The sequence below is a fragment of the Podarcis gaigeae genome (assembly GCF_964106915.1).
Source record: "Podarcis gaigeae genome assembly, chromosome: 3".
Lineage (NCBI taxonomy): Eukaryota > Metazoa > Chordata > Lepidosauria > Squamata > Lacertidae > Podarcis > Podarcis gaigeae.
In genome coordinates, this window is record NC_139680.1 from 66,395,861 (window position 1) to 66,414,707 (window position 18,847).

The following is an 18,847-nucleotide window of genomic DNA, read 5'->3' on the forward strand; positions in this document are numbered from 1 at the left end:
TCCTTTCAGTATCTTTGTACCTCAAGCAGCTGCCGTTTCCCTGAAGCTTTCATCTTAATGGTGGCCATCCTCTCTGCTAAGACTGTAAGCGTAGATTGTAGAGCCAACTGGTCAGCAGCATCTGTATCTAGTGGTTCAGACACCAGCTCGTCTGCTAATGAAGTTTGTAGCTCACTAATTTCATCCTGAAGCATTAGGATCTCATCCATCAAAGCCTAGTTGTTGTTGTTTTCAAAAAATCACAGGATAAAATTGGGTGAGTGAGTGGGAAACATTATCACACAACTAGAAAATACAGAGTTTCAACATATTTTCAGGGCAGACAGTACAACTGTGCCAGGAATTTGGATTTTAAGACTATAGACCTGTAAGTGAACAAGAAGCAACAATTTATCTTGCCATTCATTTATTTTTACCTGATGTTCAGCCATTTGGCTCTCTGGACTCTTCCCAACCCCCAGGCTTTCATTTAATTTCACCTCAATGGCTTCCATTTTTGTGGATGTAGACTGGAGGGAGTCTTGGTACCTCTGCTGGCGTTCAAGGGCCTCATAGAGGGTACGTTGCTTTTCACTAATCTACAAGTAAAGTAAACCATGACTAGATATTCAGTTCTTTAAAAAACCCAAAGAACACTTCTTTATTCGATAAAGAAAAAGAAACTGGCATTGATATACCACATGAGAACAAAAATAAACAATATATGGAGCATAATATACAGAACATCATAAAAACCCAAAAAGGGGAGGAAGCAAAGTTATACATAATAAGTTAGAAACACCCATGGAAGCAGGGAGTGGAAGATAATTTTCCTGCCCTCTCTTCCTCTCAGCAGCCTCTCCCCCTGCCCCCTCTCACAGGGATCTGATAGGGTAGCTGTGATGCAGGAAGCTGAGAGAGTCGAAGAAATAGAAATGTTTGCCCATAGAAGAGTGAATTATGTCTGAAATTTTATCTATTATAATTACAAATCACATCCTTATGCTTTAATTTCCCTATACAGTGGTACCTTGGTTTAAGAACAGCTTAGTTTATTAACAACTTGGATTAAGAACGCTGCAAACCCGGTGTTTTGGTTTGTGAACTTTGCCTTGGAACAAGAACATGTTTCACTTCCTGTTGAGTGTGTTCCATTTGTAAATTGAGTCCCCCGCTGCTATGGGAAAGCATGCCTTGGTTTAAGAATGCTTTGGTTTAAGAACGGACTTCCGGAATGGATTAAGTTCATAAACCAAGGTACCACTGTAGTTGGAGCTTTGTATGATCTCTGATGCAGTTTGGCTGCTGTGGACATAGTGATACAAAGCTTTGCACAAATGTGTTTGTGTTTTACACATGAATTTGCATAAAGAGTACAGCACATGGTTTCTGGGATAAGCAGTTGAGTCCACACTGCTGCCATTCAACATGTAATGGGCATTATCTCCATGTGCTGGCTGTCTGCACTAAAAAAGCCTACGTGGGAGCTAAGAGAGAGTCAATTGTTTATTATACTGTTTTTATGCTGCCCTTCAATCATTTTCCTGGGGCAGTTTACAAGAATGAAACATGGGGTGGTATCCAGGTGGTGCATCCCAAGTTCTTGAACAACAGAACTTTCCTCCTCCTCTTCTTGAGCACACCCCACAAAATCTCTAAATCTGCTCCTCAGTGCTGAGGCAATGCCTAAAACAGATTTAGGGATCCATGTGGAGATGGAGAGAGGGCAAGTACCACTGTGCAAGTGGAAATCCTTGTGCTGGCAGGTCACATTCACTGAATACTACTCACAATAAACTTAAAGGTCACAGGATTATATAAGCAGTCTACAGCAGTAAACGAGATCTACAAGCCTTTGGAAAATTCTGGTGCTGAAAAATAACAGTTGGGTGGCAAGCAAACCTCTCTAAGGAGAGCATTCTGCTATTGGGACACCACCACCAGGGCACCTCTGTTTGGTAATTGCCTACCTCACCTCATAAAAAGGTACTCACCTGAAGACAGGTAGTCCTTCAAGTACCCTGGGAGCCACTGCAGTTGGCACAGCGCAGTTGTGATATTATCAAAATACCCAGTCCGAGGTGGAAATCTAGCAGCCACATTGTTAAATTATCTGAAGTCAGAGCTTCAATAATGGAAGCTAATTATATCTGGCCTCACTACTTAAAAATAATGTGTGCCTTCAGAGGCTTTGGTATACTTGATGAACTTATTCAAAGCCTTCAAACTTTCTGCATACAAACTTCCTTACAGCTAAAATGCCACCACACCAGTTGGTTCTCTCTCTTTTTTGTCATGCATATATTTGCAAACAATCCACTCTGACACAATCACCTAAACCACACACAAAATTATAGTAACACCTCTCCTTTTCCTCCTTGCACCAAGAGACTTACCACATTCTTCAGTGTTTCCCAAGAACGTTGTAAATCATCCAGTTTAGCACTAGTGGCAGACTCTAACCCCGGCTCAGAGGATTCCTGAGTGGATGAGGGGCTGGGCTGAATCTTTGAAGCTTCTGTCTGCAACTGTTCAGCAGATAAGGCTTGGTAATAAGCAATGTCCTATGAGCATGAAGCACAACACAGCAGTTTCAAAAGACATAACACACTCTTGAAAATGTCAGTTTATTCTTGTTTACTGTTGTTGCTCTGCACAGCTTATATTTATGGCTTATCTTCTACAATCATTATTTGTATTTATTGTTGTTTTTATCTTTTGTTTTTAAGTAAATTTCCTAAGAAAACACCCATAGCTCTGCTCACAAGGCATAGCTCTGTGAGCTTTAATATACATTGTTAGTCCTATAATGAATCCTTCTAATGATGGTCCCTCCATTTAGCAACCAATATACCGTATTTTTCGCTCTCTTGGACGCACCGGACCACAAGACGCACCTAGTTTTTAGAGGAGGAAATCAAGAGGTTTTTCCCCCCCAGCCCCAAAGAGCAAAGAAGCCAAGGCAGTGAGCGTGATCCATCCCACTCACTGCCTCAGCTTCCTCTTTAGCCTTGCGAAGCCTCTCCAGCAGGGGGAGGCTGCGCAAGGCTAAAGAAGCCAAGGGCAGCGAGCACGATCCATCCCGGCTGGGGAAAAGCTGCAAAGCTTGTGTGTAGCTCTTGGGGGCTTTTTCTGCCTGCCTCCCCTGCATTCGCTCCATAGGACGCACAGACTTTTCCCCTTAGTTTTTAAGAGGGGAAAAGTGCGTCCTATGGAGCAAAAAATACGGTAGGCAGCAAGTGGCTGCAGAGCCTCCTTCCTTGATTCTGCTACTAGGAAGGTAAGAGTGCTGTGTGGATCAACCACCACACCCCTACTACAGCTCTCACCATTAGGCAAAATAAAAAGACAAAGGTGCTGCTACTTACTCCCTGCTGCAGTGACTGTCCTCTTTGATCTGACAAACTTGCATTTTTAACTCACTCAAACTCTAGGTTGGCCCAATGCATATTTCTTACTTAATTTCCCATGTTACAAAATACATTGCAAAAAAATACAAGGTTCTTGTATTTTACACTTGCAATGCAACTAAACTTTACAAAATCAATGGCTCATTATCTCACTTCCTACATTTGCTTTGCTTATTATTTTAACCTATCAATTTCCTTGTTGAATCACAATAGTGGTGCGTTTTGCTTTTGTTTAGAGCAAGAAGTACTTGCTACTAGCTTACAATAATTAGGTAATGAATAAAATGTATTTATCCATGGGAAATGGTTTTCTGACCTGGTCAAGCTACACCCAAATTGAAGCTACTGTTGAATTGAGCACTTGCTTACAACTCAAGCATTTTATTTCTAAGAAAAGCTCCAACAAATTATATACTGGCACCACCCAGTAGAATTACATATATATCTCATATGAAAGAGTCAAGCCTTGTGCTATACCTTACTTCTGCAATATTATGTTATAATACATAACTATGTATATAATGCTGTATTGTGTTTTTAATATTTGGTTGGCAGCCGCCCAGAGTGGCTGGGGAAACCCAGCCGGATAGGTGGGGTATAAATAATAAATTGTTATTATATTATTATTTTCACAGTATATGCAGCATTCTGTGTATCTGTTTATGTGCTAGTTATTTTAGGAAACTTGCAATATATAACTGCATACTATGATATGCATAAAATGCATATAATAACCATATAGTAATTACGGTATGTAATGATGCATATAACATGTGAGGAACTCTATCTATCTATCTATCTATCTATCTATCTATCTATGAGGGAATATGCAAGAAAAGCACATTATTTTTCATCGAGATCAAGGAGTAAAACAGGGAGAAGAAAATATCTGATTGGATAAGCTTGACATCAAGGTGTGTGTTTTTTAAACCCTGAATCTGTATTTTTATTCATTGCATTATACCATTAAATATCAAACAGCTTCAGCTCATTAATTAACAAAGATACCCACAATGTCGATTTGATAGAGCTATGCACTGTAATTACTGAAAAGAGAGCTCATGTTGAAAATAAAGCAATGGAATGAAAACAATTTATTTCACATTTACAAAAGTCACCATCAATAACGAAATAATATTAGAACAAAGGAAGATCTTTGCAACTACCTAGTAGCAGAAAACTTGCAGATAGATAAAGGGACAATAAAAGTTGTGTTTTGTCAGGATCTTCTGTAATACTTAAAATCTTGTGCATGCTCCCATTCTTTTATCCATATCTCCAGTATCAGAGAATTGTAGAGCTGGAAGGGAACCCAAGGATCATCTAGTCCAACCCCCTCCAATGGGTAAAGGACCCCCTGACGGTTAAGTCCAGTCAAATGTGACTATGGGGTCATATGGCCAGTATGACTAAACCGCTATTGGAGCAATGGGACACCGTGACGAGTGCCAGAGCGCACAGAAACGCCGTTTACCTTTTTGTCACAGCGGTACCTATTTATCTACTTGCACTGGCATGCTTTTGAACTGCTAGGTTGGCAGGAGCTGGAACCGAGCAACGGGAGCTCATCCCATCACAGGGATTCAAATGCCAACCTTCTGATCGGCAAGTCCTAGGCTCAGTGGTTTAGACCACAGTGGCACCCACTCCCTTAACGCCCTGCAATGCAGGAATCTCAACATGCGTTCCCTCATCCAATCTGAACCCATGCTTGACCCTGTCTAGCATTTCAAATGTGCTAGCAGTTTTAATGCTGCACCACATTTATCTATTATATACATTTTAAAGAACAGCATGTAGTTTCACTTTAAATAATAATATTAAAACGAAAGCTTCATGTTTTTTTGCCCTGAGAAAACACTTCCAAGTTAACTGACAGGACAAATAAGGAACTGCACACTGAGGACCACACATATTTGCAGACATCACAATTGAATGAAAGCCAACGGGGAGATACCTGGTTAACAGAAGCATCTGTATTAGCCACAGGTGAAGGAGAGCGACAGGCAGGTGGAGAAGAAATCTCACTGTTGGTTCCCTCTTCCCCAGACTCCTCAGTAACAGGTGACAGAAGTGTGTGACAGCGACCAGCAGTCATCTGCCACGGGAAATGCAATCCCAAATGACAAGAAGATCATTCAGTCACCACAAGGATGATTTTTATTTAATGCAATAATATGCATAGAGTTCCAACAGGCCATAGTTTAAGAGCCCCTGTACCTTTAATAATTGTGTGTGAGAATTTTATTTGGCAGGCACAGTTTTCCTCACCCTACTATGAGAAAATGTTCCTGCCCAAGTTCTCTCTTCTGAATAGCTATTAGACCTAGCTAATATCCTCCCTGGCATCTGATACATACCAACGAAAACAGTATTAATAATGTAGACAAAGAATAAAAGTTTATTTACTCTAGTTCTGGAGTATTTGAGTGACAGCATTTTGGAGAACATATTTAAGCTTATCCACATACACCATAGTTGTAGGAGATATCACTGGAAAATATGGGAACATTCAGCTAGGGAAGCCTGTACCTTTCTACTAGATAAAATATATTTGAGGAATGTTACAGAAGAAAAGCAGATCCACATGTAAAGATACTGAAAGCAATAAACACATACAACTTAATAGTAAAGCATCTCCTATGGATTCTTTATTCCAGCAATGTTTCAACTGCTATCCAGTGTACTTAAAAATAAAAAGCTCCATGCATATGCAAAATAATCATTTCAATTTCACCCTCTCCCAGTTCTTCACTTAGGTATACCAAGGGAGGATAATGCACAAAACAGAAAATAGTAGTAATAATAATAACTTCTTGGGAGTACAAAGTGAAGCTATATTTTGTTATTTTATAAATGTGATTTTATTTGGTGGTTCTGAGGAATTATCCATGTTTAAAAAGCTGAATTGCCAAAAGCCACACTCATACACACCCAAGGATAACAGTAATTGCTGGTTTGTAAAACTGAATAACCACAGCTGCATAAATTTGAGCTCTAGTGCATTCTAAGCAGCAACACCCAGACATCTCATGAAGACAAAGAAACAACATGGACTGTAGAAATTTTTTGCATAATAGTGTCAGAACCAGTATTGTACATGACTAGTGGCCTCAAGAAACAGACAAATTATACATTTATTGCTTACCATTACTACAGAGGGGTGAGCTGAGTGTGCTGAGAGGAGTTCTTCTGAATCCAGCTCCTCCATTCCTTCTGAAAGTCCTTCCACTTCTGTTACTGTTAGAAGCATAGTGGCGTGCTTGGCTTTCATTGTTAGCATCTTGCACTTGGAATTCAGAGATGCTATTTGCTCCTGGTAGCCTTTGATCTTCTGTGCCAGCTCCTGAGGAAACATTTTCTTCCTTGAGAATCATATGCAGCATGTAGAGGCCGTAAGAAGGAGCAGCAATTCTGCTTCCGTTAGAGAAAGACCGGCTTGCTTGTCTAAGGTCAGCCAATAAAATCACAGCTCTGTGTTTCAGAAGCCCTACCTCAGCAGCAGCAGCAGCAGGATGTTGATTGTGGAAAACAAACATGTCAGGCTGCATCGCGCTACATACACACAGAGAAAGGCAGAGCTAAACCACTGAACAGAAAGCTATGCAGTGAAAATGGAAAAGCACCGTGGAAAATCTTTCCTGCCTGTCACTGACAGAAGGGGTGTCTGGTAAACTCACATTATCATTTCTGAGGATAAGCAAATTCTGCATTAAATCCTGCTGAAAACAAGAGGGGAAATTCTCTCGTCTGCCTCGTGGGATACTAAAATAAGCTGAAAGTCCCCAGATAAGGCATGCCAAGGAAATGAGGTCATGCAATGACTTGAAGTTTTAAAAAAACATGCAGCATTCATTTCTGGCCAGACTGAATACAATGAACAGAGAAGTTAATGCACAAGGCTGTCAAGGATTAACAAACACTGTGGCTTTCTTCTTGCTTTGTTCTAAAATGCTGGGAGCCGTGATAAACTAGTAGCTTGCACTTGGCATTTTAATATCACTCTGCAAGGTATTTATTTTCTTTTAACTGTGTGTTTAGAGTCACAGATTGGACTGGGTCCAAATTGTATTCCTGAATAAATTATCTAATTTTGTACTAATGCTCCAGTTGAACCCTCTCTGCAGCAGCAAAATTACATACTTAAGATTACACACTATTGATTGCTGTATCAGTCTAGTTTTGTAGATTATGTATATCACCATGGCACAAGAATGTAGCTAAGGCATTAGATCAGCTAAATATTTCCAGTCAGGTTTGTAAGAAATGTGTATGAAGGGGCAGCACTGGTTTCTGAGGGCAAAGGCACAGCACTTTGAAAGGGGCAACAATTAGCTGATATCTGACTTTTCTAAACCCCTGAGCTTTTGCAAGGGCTGAAAATCATGGCAGTGTTTGCAAAGGCACAGGGCTTTGAAATTGCAGGCAGCTGATTGTTTGCACGTGTAAATATCTGTGTCTTTGCCTGTGCAGTTTGATTTCAAACTGTGTTGGCAAAAGAAAACAGGTTACCTGGTGCTATATTTGATATCAGGTGATTGACAGAAGTAAAGAAAGGATGGAGTAATACTTAGAGGGAAAACATGACCATTTTAAACAGCAGATGTTTAAAGCAGCAATAGAGAATCACTGAGCGGGGGAAAGTGGCTGTTTTAAACAATGGCAGATGTTTGAATAGAGAAAGCAGGGGTTGACACTGCAGGATGAGCAGCAGTTTGATACACAGTTTGACCACAGCAAGAAAGAGTTTAGAAAGACTCTGCTATATTAGCTTTTGGGTGTTAGCTTCTGTGTTGTACCCATCTCTGCTGTTTCTCCTTGTTAAGACTGGTTTGTTTGCTTTTAAATGCCATCAATGTCTTTCCATCACTACTTTTAAGGCACATGCTCTTCCTTTTTATGATTATACACACACACACACACACACACACACACATATATATATATATATATTTCTATGATGCAATGTCATAAAATTTCAGGGCAATGTGCAACACCACAAAACACAATGAAACACAATATAAATAATCATTAAAATGGTTGGCTAATTAAACAGCATAAAAGCCTTCAAGAGATACCTGGAAGTCAAAAGCGAGGAACCTGTCACATCAATGTGGTCCACAGCATGTGATTGTTTACACTAAATGCCTACCTGCTAGTTGAGATCTCTGTAACACAAGGGACAACTAAGAGAACTCCTCACTAATCTGAGTGAATAAGCTGGTATGCAAACGTGCAGGTATTCTGGATCCAAATTATTCTTAAATCAGATGTGGACTGGACAGACCTCAAACAGAGAACACCTGAAAAACAGAGGACTATCCTCTGACAGACCTTCAAAATAGAGGACTATCTTATTTAAAGTAGGACACATGGTCAACCCTATTTTTTCCCTTTCAAAAGAGCATTTCTGATTTCATATGATGTTTGCTTAGTCTTTAGTCCTCAAAAAAAGCAGGACGATTGTGAGATTGTTTTCAAAAGTATTCAGTTGGAACAAAGTGATCTCATGCTGTTGGTCCGAAACATGTTTTTACAGTCTGACAGCTCAGAGCAAATGAATTAGGTATAAGAGAAACTCCTGCAAAGCTTAACCTGAATGAATGCCTAAGGGCTGGAGTAATTTCACAGTGAGATAGCCAGTATCATGAAACCAGTCACTCAGGTTTTTAATGGATCTTTTTTTCCACCTGTGAGACAAGGAATCAATGCAGAATGCTTAACAGCCTGTGCATCTTTGCCTCCCAACAGGATGTGGTGATTATTGCCTTGTTTTTGCATATTCACTTCTTGCATGAATAAATCAGCAATGGAATTAAGCCAAAGGGTGGCTGATAGGAATGAGATCCAAACAGGAATAGACAGAGGTATGTAACTCATATGAAATGATAATGAAGCATGGGATAGCACAGCTGGGTTCAGGCACCAAAGCCGAAATCAGATACCAGGAAGTATATTCCATTTCTGCTTTGAGGTTTTTAGCCAATTAACTCATTTATTACTGATTAACATTTGCTGGTGTTGGGGAAGGTCAGCAAGGAGTGGGCAGTGGTGGGTTGCCACACAGCAGAGGATGAGAAGCAAGAGGAGGCAACTGGCATGCTCCTTGTAGGCCACATCTGCTGCCCCAAGGCAACTGCCTCACTGGTGGACCAGCCCTGTGGCTTGGGAGGAGCATACAAGAGAAGGTTTATATGTTTATTCTCATGCTGCTGTTTTAATGGTATGTCATTACTAGCCACCATAGGTCTCCGATGCACAAAAGTTGTGATATAAGTGTTTGATTTTATTTTTACTTTTACTTTGTAACAAGGCGAGAGGATCTGTTTTCTCCTTGAAGACATGTACTTCGTTAAATTTAAGAAAAATAAGTGTATGTCTTAATTGTCTTAATTGTTCAACACAAACCATATTCAAGAGACTCGGATCTTGCAATATTAAACTTTACACTTCACACCTATGAAGAAGAAGAGGAGTTTGAATTTGATATCCCGCCTTTCACTCCCTTTAAGGAGTCTCAAAGCAGCTAACATTCTCCTTTGCCTTCCTCCCCCACAACAAACACTCTGTGAGGTGAGTGGGGCTGAGAGACTTCAAAGAAGTGTGACTGGCCCAAGGTCACCCAGCAGCTGCATGTGGAGGAGCGGAGACACGAACCCGGTTCCCCAGACTACGAGACTACCGCTCTTAACCACTACACCCCACATCCAAGTCCAATGGCATATTTGGACAAGCTACATCCAAGTCCAGTTTTGCTTCTGTGCAATGACATTTAAGATTTTTAAATGACTGCCAGCTATTGCCTACAGACACTGGGATATACCTCCCAATGCTGCATATATAAGTTGTACAGTTGGCAGTGCATCCATATAAAATGGGAGTGGGAGGGATTGGAAAGCCCCTTTGATATAGTCTCTTCAATGGGAAATAGCTACTGTTGTGGAGAGGAAGCAGCAAAAAAGGGGGTTGATAAATATTTTTCTTCCTCTCCAGTCTGAGTCAGAAGAGACAAAAAAGCCAGAGTCTGGTATGTCTGCAAGAGTTACCGGTAATATCAGCCTATGGCTGACAAACCAGTAGACCTACAGCTTGCCTGGGTTCTTCAAGATGTGAATCCTTATATTACCCTACAGGTTGCTAAATTCCTAACAGCCGTCCTCTCGTACAAGAGACGGAACGGAATGTTAGCTGATTATTGATAGTTATAAGAATTTTCTATAATGACATCAGATATTGATTTTAGTGTAGTGCCAAATTTTTTTAATCTTAATCTTAAACTTTTCTTATGAATGGCTAATATCCGTCCTTGTGAGTTGTGAACTGTTTTATACTACTTGTGGTTTGTACTAGTCCGCTGTTTTATTTTATTTGTTTTGTTGTGTTGTGTTGCATGATGGGCGTAAAGCCGAATAAACATTTTGTTGTTGTTTTGTTGTTGTACCAGTAATATTCTGGAAAATGGGAAAGGAAATGGAAATTTAAGTTTCAGGAAGTGCAAATGAGTTACAGATTAATCTTAGGTACATTACCTCATGGCATGAAATCTGGGCTTGCAATTCTTGAATGTTGCTTGTTGATATGGGCTTGTCCTGGATCTCACGATGAGCTCTCTCTATTAGTTGCTGTAAATGTTTCATCTCTTGTTCATATTGCTCATACTGTACTACTGCTTCCTAGAGAGGAAATATGCCAGGGCCAGAGGGAATACAGTGAAAGCACACCAGAAAATAAAACACCTATTGTGTACATGTGTGTATCATTCTCTTTAGGACTATAAATGCTATAAAAAGCTAGATATTTGTAGTGCAAGTAAGAGCCATTAACATTTTTACTACTAGATACTTTTTTAAAACTTACACACTTTAAATCTGACTTACAATGTAATTAATTTGTTCCAAATGTTTGTTGCAGGGTTATAACATAATTACTGGGGGATGGGATGCAGATCACTGATAAACCAGAGGTCTAAATTTCATTCCAGGTTGTTTATCATGTGAAAAACGAGTGGTTCAGTATTTTTAGTTTGTAACTTCTGAGAGATAATGCACACTTTCTTTTGAGTAATATAGGCAACAACCATTTTAGGCACGTCCAATTGACATGCGATTGCCAGTGTGCAGATCCTTTTGGACTGGGAAGAGGGCAGAATCATAGCTGTCAACTTTCAGATTTGAAAATAAGGGATCAGCAGCCTCGAAAATAAGGACAGTCTACGGGATATCTAACAATCTGGGATAGCGGCGGGAAGCAGCGGGAAACGGTGCTGGTATAAGGGAATTTCCCGCAAAAAAAGAGAAGGTTGACAGCTATGGGCAGAATGGGGGCGTGATGGGGGGGGGCACACTTATGTGTGTTCAGCTGACATGTGTTAGAGGCCAGAAATGGAACCTCTGCACAAAATGGTGGCCGCCTGTATATATCTGTATGTAAATGTTCTTAAACTAGCAACGATTCTAGAAATTCAAAACACATTTTTCTTTGTTAAGAAAGCTCTTAAGAAAAAATGACATTTACTCCAAACTGTGATATTGCCACCTCTTTTCACATTCAATTTATACTTGCCTGCATTATGTTGTACTGCTGAATAGCAGTGTGCTGTAGATGGCTAGCATCCTCCTGCAGCCTGAGGGCAGTGTGACATATTGGTAGCATAGTGACCACTTCTTCAGGAATCCGCAAAGCACTCTGGCAGATCTGCACTGCATGAACCTTTGGCTTCAGTGACTCCATTTCAGAAAGCAGATGCTAGAAATAACGTGAGTGCGATTAAAAAACACAATTTCTCATGCCTCCATTGACCTCAATAGCCTTTTACTAAAGTGAGCTCAACAAAAATCTCAAAATGTGTGCTAAATGATTTATTGGTAGGACATGTTGAAAAACATTCTCTACTACATTTTCACACTTTAGAAAATCAGTTATATGAGGTAATGTGTATAACAACAACTAAAAGCATCAGCACAAAATTGCCATCTACAGCTAAAAATATTTAATATTACCTTTTGGATTTGACTGAGCTATGCAGGAAAAGAATCTGAGCAATTTATATTTAGAGAAGTTCTTGAGGTTGATTGTTTTGTCTTTTTAAAATATAACAACCAAATATATTTAGCTATTCAGTGGGTGATTTCAGTTCAACTGGAGGACATACAACAGTATCATGAAACACTGTTTTCTCAAATGTCTGTTTTTATAACACCATAACAAAATCAGTGGCATCAACAATGAAACAGGATTTGTCCTTAGGAAGACACTAACAGTGGATGCTAGAGAAGAATAAATTCATAGGCCAAGTAATTTCTATGTTCTGAATGGACCATTTTTTGCAAGTACTATTGTTCAAATAATTTAACATTTCCTACACCTACAAAAACAGAAGTAGAGTGCATAAAATGGGTTTCCATCCCACCTCAAAGCAGGCCCCAAATAGAACTTAGTCACTTCAGTCGATGTAAATAAATTTCCATCTAAAGTAATACTTTGCTGCTCTCCTTTCACAAAAATTATCTTATAATCAGTCTAACCTGTCGGTGAGAAAGTTGTTCTTTCAGACTCAAACGGCTGATCTCTGAAGATGTCAGAGTTGCTTGGGCTTGTTCTAAAGCTGTTTGAAGAGCCTTTACCTCAGTTTCAAATTTCTTCATATCCTGGGGGGGGGGGGAAGTACAGAAAAACTAGGAAAAACACAAACCACTTTAAATTTGCATTAAGATACATAAGTCAGTGGTGTTATTCTAAGTGATCTCCAAGCCTCTGGAAAATGGAATACATATCATATGCATTCTCTGGCATATTATAGTTCCTCATCTCACAGGCAGCAACCATTTCACATTGGGTTCCAGTCCCGGTCCCTGCACACTTCAGCAGAACATGCATAAGCGTTCTCTTCCCCCATTCCCAAAGGACCTGCATGTCAGCAATTGCACATCAATTGGACACACCTGAAACTGTTGCCTCCTGTACAACCTTCCGTCTATTTCAATGTGGCTTGCATAGGAGAACTGTCCTGGGCATTGTGCCCTAGAAATGCAGTATATTTATTTATTTAGGCTCCTAAGTATATTTATGTGTTTAAGCAGGGTGTCCTACAAAAAGTTAAGATTAGAATAAAACATATACCGTATTGCCCTGAATATAAGCTGCACCTTTAAAAGTCAAGGCTTATTTATGGGTGTGGCCCACCTCCTGGCTCTAATGCCCTGAACTTGGTGTCCAGCTCCCCAAGCCGGCGCTGGCATTCAATTCTGAGCTCACTACGCACCCGCCTCCTGATACTACAGCTTCCCAGCACTACTTCCCCAAGCCAGTGTTGGGAGAGACTTGGAAGTGGCAGGTGGACTGCACACCATTTCCCCATGCTCCCTGGCTGCTTCCTGGGGGGGGGGGAGCAACGCTACTTTGCCAGCAGCCTTCCCCCCCAGCAGCTTGGGGGAGGCTTGGGAGACACGGCCAGGATGGGCGCCGTTGTCCCACACCCCAACGGCCCTTGTGAGCAGCTGTTTCAGCAGAAATACCGTAAGGTCATGAAGATAAGCCACACTTTAACTTTTCACAATCGGAATTTTGAAAAAAAAGTGTGGCTTATATTTGGGCCAATACGGTAAGATTACAACAAACATTACTAAGGAATAATCACAACAAGATGTTTTATATTAGCCTTGTGCAGTCATAAAGCAGACCTGCAACTGTCAGCTAGATATGAAGGGCAGTCCGAATACCTTGGCTGCATCCTGAACATTTTGCAGCCGCTGTTTGATCACTTGCTGCAACTCCTCAGTCTGCCGCCCAAGCTCTGACACTTGCTGAGACATCCCTTTGGTTGAATACACACTCGCGAGATAGTCTATCTTCTCAGTCATGGCTTCAAGGTCTCCGTGGATCTCACCAGATTCTTCAAGCATGGCCTAGGTGGGAGTAGTGACAGAATTTGTTTCAATATTCAGATTATGATTTAAAAAATGATAGGCTAAAGTTTACGTTCAACCATATTGTGGAAGCACTCAGACTTCATAATGTTATCCCCCCCCATCATATGTTTGAATAGTGGCTTGCCTCAGACCTCAGAATGAAGGCATAAGACATCACAAGGATTTTACTAAGAGATACAGGTATCTAAGAACTCCTCTCTGACTCCTGCCAGAATTCAGGAGGCACCCACTGGGGAAGATCTTGGCTTTCTGACTCCTGGCTTCTGGACTCCCGTTCCTGCTCCCACCCCACCATCTTGTCCCCGGTCCCAACGTCCCCAGCTGGGACTTCAATTGCCCGTGAACCGGACCTTGACAGCTGCCTCACTGCATTTATGGTTTATCATCATCCACTCCCCTGAACAGATACCAAAGGGAACTCTTCCTAGGCCTATTACTCCACCAGAATTGTCCAGGTAAGAGAACAACATAGAGTTCCCAGTGGACGAAGCATTCACACACACACACACACACACACACACACACACACACCCCTGCCCCAATAACCTATGGAGAACTATTGTACCAAGTCTCTATCTTAAGAAAATGAAGTGGGCAGCTGAAAATTTCTGGTATTTCTAACACTATGTAGTAAATTATGAGAACCTATTAAGCAGCACTTTCATTAAGCCATGTAATTAATAGAAAACGTATTACATGATGACTATCTGCAGTACTTGAAGCATGAAGTATAAAGTAGTTGTCTTACTTCTATAGGGTTGCTAGACTGAGACAGGAAAATTTAGCACTCATTCCACTAGTGATGAGCTATTCATCCACACCAATAATTTATGGTGCCAGGAGTAGACTGTATTAGTCTGGACAGGGCCTTGTGTGCCTCACACAATTCTATTATAAAACATCCTCTGATGCAATATTGAAGGTACAGAAACTCCATCTCAGCATGTGATTGGAGACATCCAAATACACTTTGTACAAAAACAACAACAACCCTAATTAGTACATAAGCCTCTGTGTCAATCTGTCAAAACCAAAGAAAGAAAGAAATGCTTACTGGCAACAAATAGGAGGCAGGGTACTTTCTTATGTCATTACTTAGTACGATAAAAACATTTTCATCTGAGCATCAGTGGGGCAGGAACGCATGTTGTTTGATCTGCTACTTCAACTTATTTTTATATATAATATTTGTGTAGACCTGGCTTCCAGCATTATATATCATGTATATATTCTGATATTACATATCAGAAAACAGCACAGGCTTCATAATTTTCATTTGATAACACAATGGTATTATAGTTCAGAGGTAGCAACTATCTTTGGTGCAACAATTTGTGCCTTCATCTATTATCTGAAAATGTTTTTGCTATAATCACCTGATGAGTCAAAAATTGATCACGAAGCTGAGTGGCAGAATTCCATGTAATGCTACCATGTGTTAGGATTTTAGCTTTTTCAATCCATTTCAATATGAATTCTAGCATCTCATTATATTCTTCTAAGTGAGAAATGGCCTGAAAAGACAAGTAAAATCTACTTCAATAAATCCAAAGTACAGTCTTGCATACAAAAATACTTTTGGTTTCTGAAATGTTGTCACTTTATTTACCTAGCAATTTTCATTACTTCCATTCTTCTAGTTTCTTAACATTTACATTTCTCAGTTACTGTTCTAATGTGCTGATTGCATTACAATTGGTACATTTGCCATATGCCTATTATGCCTACTTCTTACGCAGATGAAGCTATTTTGAAAATTCTACATAGAAGAATTAGAATATATTGATGTCAAGGTGTGGGAGTATCAATGCATACATACTAAGAACAATTTGGCTCTATCACAAATGACTGCACTGCTTGCTTCCCTGATCTACAACACCTCTTCCTCTATTGACTTAACTATGTTCGTGAGTACTCGCACAGACTTCAAGCAAAGGACCAATCCCTTTTAAGGGCGAGCAATATATTGCCCTACACAGAAATATATCAGGCAGTTGTTTATATTTACAAGATATAACATACTTTTCTGGAGATCTAGTATATTGAATATTTAGGATTATTTTAAACCACTAGAAAGTACTGTTAGTCACTCAGTAATATTAGCATGCAATATATCACATGCATTGGCAATTGGTATAAGTTCATGGAAGAGAAGAGGCCACAGAGTAACAGCAAACACATGTCCCTTGGCTGAGGGTCTCTAGTGGATAAAAGTGAGTCATAAGGGCTTTATGTCACTTTCAGCCTTACTGTATTTTCTGAAAAGCCATTTGAACTTACTGGATTTTAAGAGGCCCAATAAGACTGCCATCCTATGCATATTTACCAGAGTAGGCATTAAAGGGAACTGGGGGGGGGGGGGCTTACTTCTGAACAGACAGATTGTGTTGTAAAGCTGTATTTTTTTAAAAAAAGAAGTCTAAAAATCTTTAAAAATCTTAAAGACATCAACATCTAAAGATAAACATAATTTCCACTTTCATCCCTTCTACCATGTTATCACAGTAATGTGTATTCTGCATTTAAGAACAAAATCAAAATTCATGCCAAGAAAATTTGAACTCTGCAATATGACCCAAAGATACAAACTAAAAATACTTGCATATTTTTGCACAATTTTTCCTGTATTCTGGTTTTGCTAGTTATTGTTTCGGGGCAAGGAACTATGCAAGGAGCTGGCAGCCTCAACTTAACCTACTGGAAATTTCACTTTGGTTTCTCAAATTTCCAGCAGACAAAGTCTATCTTCACAGTTTAGAGGGCAGGAGACTTTGGGGTGGGGGGTGGGGGAAAACAAACAAACGTGGAATTCCCTGGAAACTGAATTCTGTGCACAGTACCATGTTCTATGTACTCTCATGGAATTGTGGTGTATTAAGAGCCTTTCAGCCTATCCTGCTATTATCTGTTTCAACAGTACTTGAACATCTCAACAATATTTGAAATTGTATTAAGTTAATGTAATACTATACCTGACTCAGCTTTGATGCCCTGTACTCAGCCTGTCTAATAGTTTGCTGGTGGAGAGCAGTCAGTTGGCTTATCTTGCCAGCCAGGTGCTTAGCCAGCTGAGGATTCTGCTCTGCAAAGTCCTGGACAGCTGCATCGAGTTCCATCAGCTTTATGTTGCAGCTGTCCAATTCTTCACCCAGTAGCTGGAGGGAGAAGAAACTGCATTACTTGCCAAAAAAAATTGGAAAAGACTGAATGAAAGAGAGAAAAGTGGGCAGATTGTTTCCTTTCAAAGTCTTGTGAGTACTGTTACACCATTTTCAGCATTATTATTTTTTTGTACGGAATGGGAAGGATGTGCAGATTTCTCAACTATAGCTTCCAGCTCAGTTTCTTTGGAGTAGCTGGTAATTTTCCTCCCACACATGCAAAAGGAGTTATTATTGTTATACCAAGCACTAAGGTAAGAGTATGAAAACACACATACACACACACACAGAGAGAGAGAGAGAGAGAGAGAGAGAGAGAGAGAGAGAGAGAGAGAAAGAAAGAAATTGACCATACCATGGAGTCATACATCTAAAAGTGAGAAGTTCCCAATCCTATATATGGTCAGCCCAACAATTTGTAGGATTAGACGTATATAGTATGCACAATGAGACACAAATGGGGGATTTAGATATCTCTACATTTTCTCTATTCATTTAGAAGAAACATTGACACCTCTCTTTTTAAATAGCATAAAGACAATCATACTGATCACATTTGCACAGAAGGATATGCCATAATTTTGACTTATTGTGGTTTAGCATGAACAAGTAGCATGCTACTGCAATTACTCTCATTTTGTTCCTCCTTTCGTGGGAGTAATGTTTGGCTGCAATATCCAAACAATGGATCAAGTTTGTTGCTCCTTAACCAGCCATATTGCTAGCCAACCTTAAGCCTTGAGTACAGTGGTACCTCAGTTTAAGAACAGTCCGGTTTAAGAATGATTTGGTTTACAAACTCCACAAAACCGGAAGTAGTGTCCTGGTTTGCAAACTTTACCTCCATCTAAGAACAGAAGCTGAATGGTGGAAGGGCACCCGCGGCGGGAGGCCTCATTAGGGAAAGCGCACCTCAGTTTAAGAACGGTTTTGGTTTAAGAACGAACTTCTGGAACGGATTAAATTCGTAAACCGAGGTACCACTGTATTTGGTTTACTCATTGTTATTTCTTAGGGAGTAATGAGCTTTAGATATAATGGGGGAATCAAGCTTCCTGGTTTATCCCACTCATGCCTGGGGAGAAGCAAAGTGGAATCAACTAGGCAGTGTGCATCAGCATGCAGCTCATTTGCATTAAAACATGATAAGCCAGAAAGTTTGGCTTATCCTTATGTGTGAAGATGGCAAATTCTCAAGCCATCTTTTGCTTTCACACTTGCAAAAATGACTAGCATCAACTAATGATTTCTATGTGTGAATAAATGAGCACAGATCATCAGAGAGCAGAGACATCAATCGTTTGCAGGATCCTCAAAGAAAAGCTTTTCATTAGACTTTCAGCTGCTCCATCAGCTCACAAGAAATAAT

The 18,847-nt window shown here is 40.0% G+C and overlaps 1 protein-coding gene across 20 annotated transcripts in view; it reads right to left on the minus strand.

The window, feature by feature from the left end:
• SYNE1 (spectrin repeat containing nuclear envelope protein 1) overlaps positions 1 to 18,847 on the minus strand; it is a 273,591-nt gene that overhangs the window by 94,175 nt on the left and 160,569 nt on the right. For 14 of the 20 annotated variants that reach the window (XM_083731884.1, XM_083731873.1, XM_083731869.1 and 11 more), the window contains 11 exons: positions 17,290 to 17,472; positions 15,694 to 15,831; positions 14,108 to 14,293; positions 12,914 to 13,036; positions 11,952 to 12,134; positions 10,919 to 11,062; positions 6,538 to 6,735; positions 5,347 to 5,487; positions 2,376 to 2,543; positions 417 to 578; positions 21 to 215 (listed from right to left, as the gene is read on the minus strand). In XM_083731884.1, coding sequence (XP_083588010.1) covers positions 21 to 215; positions 417 to 578; positions 2,376 to 2,543; positions 5,347 to 5,487; positions 6,538 to 6,735; positions 10,919 to 11,062; positions 11,952 to 12,134; positions 12,914 to 13,036; positions 14,108 to 14,293; positions 15,694 to 15,831; positions 17,290 to 17,472 — 1,821 coding nt within the window. Of the gene's footprint in view, positions 1 to 20; positions 216 to 416; positions 579 to 2,375; positions 2,544 to 5,346; positions 5,488 to 6,537; positions 6,736 to 10,918; positions 11,063 to 11,947; positions 12,135 to 12,913; positions 13,037 to 14,107; positions 14,294 to 15,693; positions 15,832 to 17,289; positions 17,473 to 18,847 lie in introns of all 20 variants that reach the window. The other 6 variants (XM_083731881.1, XM_083731880.1, XM_083731867.1 and 3 more) reach the window with 2 other exon arrangements.